General features: G+C 39.3%; 3 protein-coding genes across 3 annotated transcripts in view; all 3 read right to left on the reverse strand.

Moving 5' to 3' along the window:
- Window positions 1-1429: 1429 nt before the first annotated feature.
- Window positions 1430-3378, reverse strand: hoxb5 (homeobox B5). Its single transcript, XM_015389126.1, has 2 exons — window positions 2547-3378; window positions 1430-2061 (listed from the first exon to the last, which is right to left on the reverse strand). The coding sequence occupies exons 1-2, from the start codon at window positions 3196-3198 to the stop codon at window positions 1814-1816; spliced, it is 900 nt and encodes a 299-aa protein (XP_015244612.1). The 5' UTR covers window positions 3199-3378; the 3' UTR covers window positions 1430-1813.
- A 461-nt stretch (window positions 3379-3839) lies between these two features.
- hoxb6 (homeobox B6) lies at window positions 3840-6693 on the reverse strand. The gene is made up of 2 exons (XM_015389127.1): window positions 5484-6693; window positions 3840-4650 (listed from the first exon to the last, which is right to left on the reverse strand). The coding sequence occupies exons 1-2, from the start codon at window positions 5944-5946 to the stop codon at window positions 4388-4390; spliced, it is 726 nt and encodes a 241-aa protein (XP_015244613.1). The 5' UTR covers window positions 5947-6693; the 3' UTR covers window positions 3840-4387.
- A 3924-nt stretch (window positions 6694-10617) lies between these two features.
- Window positions 10618-11205, reverse strand: part of ttll6 (tubulin tyrosine ligase like 6) — a 17192-nt gene continuing 16604 nt past the window's right edge. The window contains 1 exon segment of the mRNA XM_015389087.1: window positions 10618-10931. Coding sequence (XP_015244573.1) covers window positions 10665-10931 — 267 coding nt within the window. The 3' untranslated portion in view covers window positions 10618-10664.

Below are 11205 nucleotides of genomic sequence, written 5' to 3' on the forward strand. Positions count from 1 at the left end.
AGACAATATTCATCTAACTTTATAAACCAGTATGCAGGATTCAGTTATAACTATTGTTGGTTTTTATTATTATTAATATACCATCCAGAAGCTCATCTTTGTATCAAAAAGCACATCAATGCTTTTCAAGGGAAAATGTTTATTTTTGTTGCACTCAGAAAAGTTTGATGACTTTATTGCATTCTTGTTAAATTCTATATACAATTTTCTAAGGTCCACATTTGTGTTACTATTTTTTCTATAGATTTTTGCTGCTAAAACACCAGAATTTCCCCATTGTGTGACAATAAAGTTTTTTTTTTTTAATTCTATTCTATTCTATTCTAAAGCATTATTAAAGCAGATGTGCATGCTTAATTTAATAAAAAGTTTTATTTAATGTAGATGGGTAAATTTGCTGAAATTATATATATATCACCAGAATATTGAACATAATTTGCCAAAGCATCATGTTTGTAAATAGTTATTTTTATTAGGGTGTTTATTAAGATAATATGGAGTGAATGTGAAACAAAAGTAAATATTTTTTACATTTCCCTCAGTTCTAACTGACTGAAAACATGACTGGACATCTCTTCCTTCCCAAGTCCACCCTTTGCAGTCCCATCCATGCAGTTAAGCCGTCACTTTCATTCAAGGTTGTGAATTATATAGTACATTGTCTACTCCCCAAAACCATAAAACCAACTTTATGGACCTCACGTGACTTTTCACAGTCTCTAAGTAATATAGGCCTTTACAATCTTTGGTAAGGGGGTATTTTTTACCAACTTCTGCCTTGCCAATATACCTTTTAGGCTCAAAGAAATCTTTTTATTAATATTATAAGAGATGGATTTGATCAGGATTTCTCTCGTGGAAAAAAAAAATCTCGTGTCGCTTCAGGGAGTTGAGACGAGGTAAGTCAGAAAAAGTCTTCTCTTTCATTTTAAACGGAGGGTTTAAAAAATAACACGCATTGCCTACGGGTCAATCATTAATTTGGCAAGTAGGGAAAGTTTCTTTTTTTCTTCTTCTTTTTTGCGCTTAAAAAATCAACTCCGGAAAAGTCAAGAAATTGCGTGTATTTGTTTTTATTCTAACCGATAATTCACTGCACACAAAATCAACTGAAGGAAAGTTTATTTTCAAGCGCTATGAGTTCACTTACAAATACAAAAAGCTCAAAAAAGCCCACATCACTGCCTATATCCACAGAATAATCCTTTGCACTAAAAATTCATCACATTGACAGGTTGAATACACTTGCATTGCTTGTTATTCTAAACAATAATAATTAGAATAATAATAATAATAATAAACGCACAACGTATTCTCTAGAGCTACACATTGGCTTGCTTATGAAACTTTTCAATGGATTTTGGCCACAAATAACCATCACTAAAAGCGCTTTACATTCAATGAAGAGCAGCATATGGTTTGGGATTTCTTTTTTTTTTTCCTTCTTTAACTGTACAATGATTTTACTCCTGTTAGACCGTCAAGAAGTTACAATAAAGAGCTCAACTTTAAGAGACAGAAGAGACAGAAAGAGACAAATTCCCAGAATGATATTTACATCTTAATATTCTTTTTACCCCTCCCCAAATAGGACATCTAAGCTATAATAGTACAACAACAGTAAACTAAAAAAAATGGCATTTAAAGACCACATAATACTTCTTTTTTCTATCACAATAGCATGCTGGAAGGTGCTGCGCTTTCAAAAGCTTTACAGTACTCATCATTTTCTCATTTTTGGGGGGAATTTTATCAACATTTTCTCGTGTATTTTTTTTGTTGTTTTTTTAATGCCTCTCCCCAAAAAAGTTGCTTAGTTGTGGAAGGCGCTGCCTCCTGTCACAAGGCTCATGCTTTTCAGCTTATTGTCCTTCTTCCACTTCATCCTGCGGTTCTGAAACCAGATTTTGATCTGTCTCTCGGAAAGACACAGGGCGTGGGCTATCTCTATCCTCCGCCGTCTGGTTAGGTACCTATTGAAGTGAAACTCTTTCTCCAGCTCTAGCGTCTGGTAGCGGGTGTACGCGGTTCGGGCCCTTTTCCCGTCAGGTCCAGTCATATCTACAATTTTGTACACACACACACAAAAAAAAAAAAAAATCCAGAAAATTAGTAGCCTGCATTAAAACAACCTGCACAACTGGAGGATAATGCCATCTTACTTTATTTTTTTAACCAAATGTTTTCTTCTTTTTTTTTCTTTTTTAATGATGGAACGGGATGAAAAAGGAACAAGGAAAGCATGCATACATGCAAACTGTCTGGTATTATCGCCTTTCCTATTTGCAGCCCTCATAGAAAGCATATTTCTACATTTTGCGCAATTTAAATCCAGATTTCATGATTGCACAAAAACACCCTCCTCTCAGAGTGCAGCACTTTGTAAACTCCTCCAACAAAACAAACAAACAAGCCCACAAACACCTAACAAATACAGCCCTGTTCTCCACCAGCCTGCTCACTCATGCAACCCCTGACAGATTAATGGCACACCGGCAGCGTGACATCCCTCCAAACAGAATAATATTATAGGTGTGTGAATATACCATGGCTTATGTGCAGTTTCCGCATCCAGGGGAATATTTGTGGCGTTTGGCACTCGTTTGGTGTTGGGGTGGAGGATGTGGCGTTTGGTTCCTGGTGCTGCTGCTGTTGCTGCGCCCTGGATGCCCCGGCGGAGCCACCGCCACCACCGCCGCCGCTGCTGTGCGCGCCTTCCTCGGTCTCCGCAGCGACGGCGGCTGCTGCTGCTGCGGCAGCGGCTGCTGCTGCGTCCTCTATCTCAGCGAAGTGGGCGCCCCCGGCTTTGCCGAGGCTGTTGCCTCCCGATGAAGAGGTCGCGCTCCGGTCAGAGGGGGGAGAGGGGCTCTTGAGCTCCAGTTGCTCTCGGCCGGCCGTGGCGCACGAAGGCGGCACCGAATCCGGGGACGAGAGCGAGCAGTTGGCCGTCTGTCTGTAGCGGGCGTCCGGTGCGAATCCCCGGGCGTCCTCACGCACGGCACCGAAGTGGCCGCCAGTGTTGCTGCGGTTCACGGTTAGGTCCATGCCATTGTAGTTGTAGCCGAAAGACCCGGAGTGCATGGTGCCAGGGTCTCTGAAGGAGCCGCTCACAGCGCCGTTAGTCCCATAATTTAGTAACTGATAGTCGGAGCCATTTGGATAGCGCCCTGAGAACGAGTTTACAAAGTAAGAGCTCATTTGCTTGGATTTTTAAAGCCTCGATTTGTAGATCTTTGTCGCTATAATCCTGTGTGCTTGCACGATTTATGGACGCAATCATGAATTATAAGCAATGAAGCCCTACTGTACTTTGCCAGGTATGCGGCCAAATATGGGAGAGCGCTCGGGAATCACGTGCCTTTGTTGACCAGTCGTAAATCCTCACTGATGACTTCAAGAGGTAATTCATGCTCCATGGTTACAAATGATGACGAAATAATGGTCGTTAGGCTCCAGTCAATGGTGCCTCCCCGCTGCGCCCCCGAGAGCCGCGCGGGCGGCGAGCGCCATCTGCCGGACAGAGGCGGCATCGCTGCGAGGCCGCGCGAAGTCCATCCATCATTTCCGTAAAAACGCTCATAACAACAGGCCACACAGGAGGCTCAGGTAACACATAACAAAAAGTTTATCAGCACCGCTGCTGTCATGTCGCACTAGGCCTACAGTGCGTCAAAACTGAGATTTATTTCACTCTTTGCTTTGATGTTTTATAATTTTATGGGCCTTATGGGTGGCCTGAACGACTGCAGACGCCGCAATAATAATAATAAGAGTAATAATAAGCTTTTCTTCAAAAGAATGGGAAAAGATTTGTATCGTTTTACATCAAAAAGCCTTTATTTTATTATATGTACAATTCCCCTAAAGAAAATATTGCACACAATATCCAGATGTGCATTGAACACGTGAAACAACAATAAATAACATTTGTACAAATTGAACTGATCGGTAAACAACAAGCTATATCACATCAGAGCAACTACACAACAAGGGACAAAAAGAAAAAAAAAAACCTGCTTTAATGTCATGGAGGTTAAATAAAGGTGGGACCCAGCGGGCCTACAGTGATGAGGTAACAACACGGAGAACTTTAAACACTGGAATTTATTTACAGTTTGGCGGGTTGTTGCATAGCCCTCTAAAATAAAGACACAAGCACAAAGACAGACAGACAGACAGACAGAGGAGGACCTGATCAATGCGGACGGAGTCACCGTGCAAATACTCAGTCACTCTACACGTCTCTTACGTGGGGTTTCTGCAGCACTTCTTATATCTACAAAGATTTTATACATCATTTTATGTGTGCACACACACAAACACACACGCATTCACGCGCACACTCAAGCGTTTCTTCTTTTTTTTGTCTCAGAGTCCCCTTTGAAGCTTAGCTCTTCTTCTCCCCCTGCTCCTCCTGCTCCTCCTCGGCTGTCTTTGAGGGATTCAGGAGTTTGTTCTCCTTTTTCCACTTCATTCTGCGGTTCTGGAACCAGATTTTGATCTGTCTCTCCGTCAGACACAGGGCGTGGGAGATCTCTATCCGGCGCCTCCGGGTCAGGTAGCGGTTGAAGTGGAACTCCTTCTCCAGCTCCAGGGTCTGGTAGCGGGTGTAGGTCTGCCGGCCCCTCCGGCCGCTGCTGCCAAATGGGCCTGCAATGAAAACATGTGGGGGTGAAAATAAATCATAATTTATCATTCAGTTATTTAAAAAGCAATATTAATAAACAGTAAAATAAAGACACAACAAATTGCAGATATCTGCTCCTTAGGATAAGGCGAGAGACGCAGCAGTTCTTTAACTTGACTGTGATGTTATTTTTAAACATTTTACTGGCCTACATTTGTTTAAAAGAAGCAAATATTTCAAATAGAATAGATTACAACGTTCTGAAATGTGAATCTATATCTATATTCACACTGTGATGTATTTTATGTTCCTGTAAATATCTAAACAACTGAGATTCATGAGCTCTGTTGTTTACATTTTAATCTAAAATCGCCAAGTGGACATGATAAGAAACACTACTATAAATCAGCACTATATTAAACATAACAATACATCAGTTTTGTAATATTTATAAAGGATTATTTAAAGGTATAGTTGGCTTTGTTGTTGTTCGTGCATCTAGAATTTATTCTACTATTTACTAAATAAGCAGTTGAATGTAGTTGAAGTGTGAAACTGGAAGAGTTTCTGAAGTAAAATTTGAAAAGCGCCATGTGACACGGGCTTTATGCAGGCCCAGTCAGTGCGTGCGTTGCTGGGTGCGCGCGTGCAGCCCGGGGTTTGCGGGCAAAACTGCGAGGACGCACGAAGATCCGCGCACCACCGCTGTGACCACATTCCTTATCTACTCTGTCATCCTGCTTCTGTCTGCATTTTGACTTTTCAAAGTTGAAATAAATACCCCTTTTATTCTATTTTATTTAATTTTATTCCTGAAGCGCAGCAAAGTGAGTTAAAAAGGCGTGTAAAGACTCACCGGCGGAGCAGGCGTTCATTCTCTGCATCCAGGGGTAGATGAGAGTGGAGGACTTGTCGTCGATGCTGCCGCTCATGCTGACAGCTTGCTCCGCGCACTCCGCTTTCCGCTGCTGGTGCTCCTGAGTGACGAACAGCGGCTGCTCCTCGCGGCCACTCGAGAAGGCGCACGAGCCCTCCGAGTCCTTGTAGAAAGTGCCAACGGGGTTATAGTCGCAGGGCGCTCCGCCGCTGGCGGCTGCGCGGCCGTAGATGGCCGCTGCCGCCGCCGCGCCCGATTGCTGGTAGTAGGAAGCCGGGTAGACCTTCTCCTGCATGTTGGCCGCTCCATACGTGGCCGCGTTGGAGTAGTGCCTCAACGGGTCCGTGTATCCCGAGGAGTAGAGCGGTATCTGACCCAGGAGAGAGTCCTGTCCTCCCGGCAGAGACACGGGGAAAGTTGAGTTAACGAAATAGGAACTCATTGGGTGGACAACGGGGTGTATTTACTCCGGAGGAATATGATTTGTTGTCTTTTATAGTCCAAGTGCTTTTGCCATTACTTTATCGGAGATTTGGTTTTTGCTGAAAGGGGGGCTGTGAGGTGCCACTGGATACAGAGGGGAAGTGTACCATCTGATCAACCTCTGGCCAATCACCGCCGCCTGTGCTTGCACTATTGCACCCATGGGGGGCTCTTGTTGCGCACAGGAGTCCCCGGTGAATCGAAATGAAACGCTCCAGCCAGTCGGTCTTTACGTGCGCTCACATAAGGGCGCGCTTTAACTCACATATTACATAATTAAAAAAAACATAAAAGTACAACATGCTTTGTTAGACACAAGATAAGTATAAACAGGTATACGGATAAACAAAATCAAAGCAATGATTCCCCTATGTTTTACTGCCCATCTCCATTTCCACCTCCAGCCTATTAATTAACAAATTTCAGCAGAGCCAAAGTGATAAAACACTTAATTCTCCAGCAGCATCTCAACAATCAACGACTAACTGATTTCCTTCATGTTTTCATTTCCTCAAAGGTGTGCGTCCCTCCTGATGTGCCCAGATGTGACTCCGACGTGCAGGAAGAAAGGACACGCTCAAGCACCATCATCACCATCACCATCATCACCATTAACGCACGCAGAGCAAGAGTACAATAAGCCCAAAGTCAAAATAAAAAGGTGTGATAATATCCAGGTATGTGCATCATTTCACCACATTAATTAGAGTTTATTCCCCTAATATCTGCACAGAAGTCAAGGCGTCAAATGTGACTGGATTATTGCATTTCAGTGCATTTTAATCCTTTCCTTTAAACCAATGGCTCTGAGTTAAAAGCATTACTTAAGCAGAGAAATAAATAAATAATGAGATCCAAGTTACATTTAAAATACTTAATGATCCACACAGTAAAAATATGATTATTTAAGTATATTGGAGAAAAAAAAAAACGAATATTAAACATTTATCACGTAGTTAATCTGTTTAGCACAGCTAGAACATTTTGGTTATAAAATAGGCCTCCCCTCCTTCTATTTCCTTTTCTAAATATTTTTTTTATAAGTAAACTATACAATAGTTGATTTTTTTCCCTCGTTTTTGTTTCATTTCCATTGAGCATTAATTTCTTTAAAAATGTTGAAATGATGTTCAGAATTAAAAGAAAAATACTTTCTGGGATATTAGTGCTTATGTCGAATTCTAGACACTTATTATTGTTTTTCTAATAAAAAAAAATAACATAATTATCTTTGTTTTAAGTTATTTTTTGTTCGAAAAAAGAAAATGATAAACGCCCAGAGGCACCACAAGTATAAAAACAAAAATAAATGTATCAATGTAGCAGGAAAAACTTAAAGTAAATAAAGATTAATAAAGGCTTATAATCTCTTGGTTTTCTTTTTGTTTTGTTTTTTTTTGTTTGTTTGTTTTTTTGTTAGACATGTAAAGTATCGTGAGAAATAAAAGCGCAACCAGGTAATGGCGCAACACAACGTCACCAGAAGGCGCTGGACGTGTTTTACTCGAACAAACAGAGCAAAATCCAGAATACAACGTTAAAAACATAAACAAACAAAAAAGGTAGTGTATAAGTAAATCAAATTTAAAAATAAAAGCTTGAATCAGTCGTGGAGGTCCTGCATGACCCCCATCTTTATTACCACCATCATCAAAGTCAAAGCTTGTGGCCTACATCCACATTTCACTCCTTCAGAATCCAAGAGGGGCTTCAAAACCAAAACCCTGCTGCAGATTTTACGCACTTTAGCAGATAGATGTTGGATGTTGAAGGCGCTGCAGCATCTCAGGGGTTAATCAGAGCAAGCAGCTGCTTGATAGAAGCTCAAACACTAGTAGAAAACACGCTTTCTGAATAAGTGCCCTTCCCCGAAGGGGCGATTTTCCCCTTTTGGAGTCATGTAAACATCAGGCCCGCTGTGACAGCTCAGCCACAGCAGTCCTGCAGCAGCACCAGCAGCAGCGCAGTCACAACCAGGGTGCCCTTACCTTTGTTGATAATCCATCATCTCCAGCATGGCTGCCACTCCACTGAAGCTCCTCTTGCTTCTCCACACACACAAGCACACACACGCACAAAATCCCCACTTTTCCTAAAGTGACATCTTGAAAGTAATCCCTCCATCGGAGTATGCTGATCCCTCTTTTCCAAATGCATAGAGGTGCAGCCAGATGAACGTGGCGCACAAGCTTGCACCGTTAACCGCGCAAGAGGCGCCATCACTCCCCCCCTAAAAAAAATCACGCAGTGAGGCAGTTTCTGTACAGTTCATCACTGATTCTGATCAAGAAATACTCGGGAAAAAAATAAACAAAACAACAATCAACAAAAACAAAAAATGATCCGTGAAACAAAGTGTTATAGGTGAATGAGCGGTGGAAAACAGCAGCTGCGTTATAACCTCATGGGGACCAAGTTCCCATTCCTGCTGGCCACATGACCCCCAGGAGCCAATCCCAGAGCCGGACGAGTCGTAAACTTCCACGGGAAAGTTGTAAATTTTCATAAACCGCAGAGGTTTTTGTGCTCTGGATGCTCTTTCCCTTCGCCATCTTTTTTTTCTTTTAAGAGCAGAAATGTTTGATTTTAAAAATGTATGACAAGCAGGTGAAAATCTAAGGTGCGCGCATGATTCCTCCGTCATGCGAAAGGTTTGTTTACCTCACATCTCTTATAAATACCGCAGAGCAACGCATTTATTATTAATATGTAAGCTTTTAATATGCTTTATTCTTCATAAACTGGAAGAAAAATCTAAAAATAAGTAAAATATCTTAAATTCAGTGTATTTACCCTTAATTTGAATAGTTAAAAGAGATAAAACGAGTGTTTTTACTCTTAAAAAAAGATAATTAGATAATATGCAGTTGAAATAAGACAATGCAATTGTTTTTTTCTTATTTTAAGTGTAAATTGTCTTGTTCCATGCAAAATGTCTATTTTACCTCCTCAATTCAATAACAAATGCATTTTTTTAAAAGAAAAAATGTCTAATGTAGATTTCGATATTTTCTAGTGAATGCAGTTTTTAAAAAGGAGTCTAAAGTGTAAATGAATGATCAGCACATATTAATGAAGCTCTTGCGGTTTAATATAAGATATAAAGACTGCCTTATTAAAATAGGTATGTTTTAAAACAGCGAATAACTTGTATTCATTATTTTTGACTAAGCCTTATACTAAACAACATCATCATAAAATAAATAAACTATTTTCAAAGATTCCTACTATTCCTGAGTCCAGCCTGAATAAGCAGCTAGATTCCATTAAAAGAGATAGCTTTATCACTCTGCATTTCATTATCCTTCTTTTTTCTTCTTATTTCCGTTTTGCTTTAATCAAAATGCATCTTTTCTTTGGCCTACTGGTGTTTCCAAAGCACTAAAAGGGGATTTCCGACGTTTATAGGCGCAATAAAGGCGTAAAGTCTTTGACTGCTTGGACTCCCAGGAGTGGGCATTTAATTAAAGTGAAACAGGAGAATAAAGAGTGAAAAAATATCTTTAAACTCATTTCCAAGCTGTGTAACACATCTTTTTTGAAATGCTCAGAATATGAGTAAATTAATTATTCAATAAAAAAAAAATGAAAGGCAAGTTCTCTCTTCAAGGCCCATGTTTTATCACCTAAAATATAAACTAACTTTAATAATAACTGAAATAGTTGCACAGCTAGAGAGGCCTGCGCCATTTTTGTTCCAAATCAAACAATAAGCGATGAAGAAAGGTTTAAAAAAACGAATTTTTTTCTTTAGTCACAGAAGCGTTTTAAAAACAACAGAGGATTCAAGTTTTTTTGTTTTTCCACATTTTAAATAAATTGCTTCCAAAATATTATTGAGTTTTGTATGATTATTTTAACCCCTTCAACCCAAAGTAGAAATATATGCTATATATAGTTTGTAATTTTGTTTTATCCATTATTATTACTACTCTTATTATTATGTTGACCATTTATAAACAAAAATGTATTTTCTTATCTTAATTTTAGGCTTTTTTAAGGAAAAAAAATCTACGTGATGTAAACAAAGAAATTGCTATTTCAAAACTTGATGGCCTTAAATTAAACATTTTTTCCCCATAATAAAAAAAAATGGAAAATAGAAAATATTCATCTCGAATATTGAATAAAAAAAATCTTTCATCAGAATAAAAGGTGGATCTTTATTTTTATTTAATTAGTGTTAATAATTTCTTATTCAATGTCTTTTTCCTAAGACTTAGGAAAATCAAATCTATATATAAAATAATACAATTTACTGATAATCTTTCTGTTGATTTAATATTTTTATTTTCTTGAGATCACAAGCAAAAAAAACTGACACCAAATACATTTATTGGTGAATGAAATTTAATAAATCAGATTCCAATTAATTAGTGTATTTAGAAGCAAGCTTTTAAAAAATGTTCATAGATAAGATATAAACGTTTCTTAATTTTGTATAGCAGATAATACTTAATGGTATTGACACTCCATGAGGGTTTATATTAAATAAAACATCATATTTTCATGGGTTTTTTACCTGAGCTGTGCAGATATAAAGTCCTTTCCAGCATTTTCCAAACAGGTAGAGTGTATTTTACTATAATCCCAGTGCTAAATATTACTCTTCCTCCAAATTCCAGGTACGTTAACAAAATCCTGGAATGAGCAGAAGCAGATCTGGAATCACCGTTCTCATTCCAGTGGGTTCAGAGGTCTGGATGCTCCTTTCCTGGGCTGGGGGCTGCAGGACGAGCTCTGGACGAGGAGAGAGAAGAGCCAGGCCTGCTGAGCAACGGGGCTCTGGAGGTCTGAGGGGTGGTGGGGCGTGTGGGCACAGCACAGGCCTCTTTTAGGGAGCAGGTTTATGATGGGGACCCTTCCTCTGGACTTTGTGACAGCCACAGAGCTGTAAACTGAAAAGAGAAGGACAATGAAATGAGCGGCAAGCGAGAAAGGTTTTTAACTGAGAGGCTATTTATTTAATGCAATTGATTATTTCAAACATGTATTTGTTGGATGATGAGGATTTAATCATTTTTTTCTTACACATTTTACAATTCAGAAGCCTTTAAAAAGCTATTTCTGTTGCATCTACTTTTATTTCTTTTTTTTCAAATGGAAAAAAAACCCAAATAGAGACAAGAGGAAAATGCAGCAGCTGTTCTTTTGAGAATCTAACAAAAAAAAAAAAAAGGAAAAAAAAAAAAAAAAAAAAAAAAAAAAAAAAAAAAAA

This window comes from Cyprinodon variegatus, unplaced genomic scaffold (assembly GCF_000732505.1).
Source record: "Cyprinodon variegatus isolate N-32 unplaced genomic scaffold, C_variegatus-1.0 Scaffold447, whole genome shotgun sequence".
In the NCBI taxonomy this organism is placed as follows: Eukaryota; Metazoa; Chordata; class Actinopteri; order Cyprinodontiformes; family Cyprinodontidae; genus Cyprinodon; species Cyprinodon variegatus.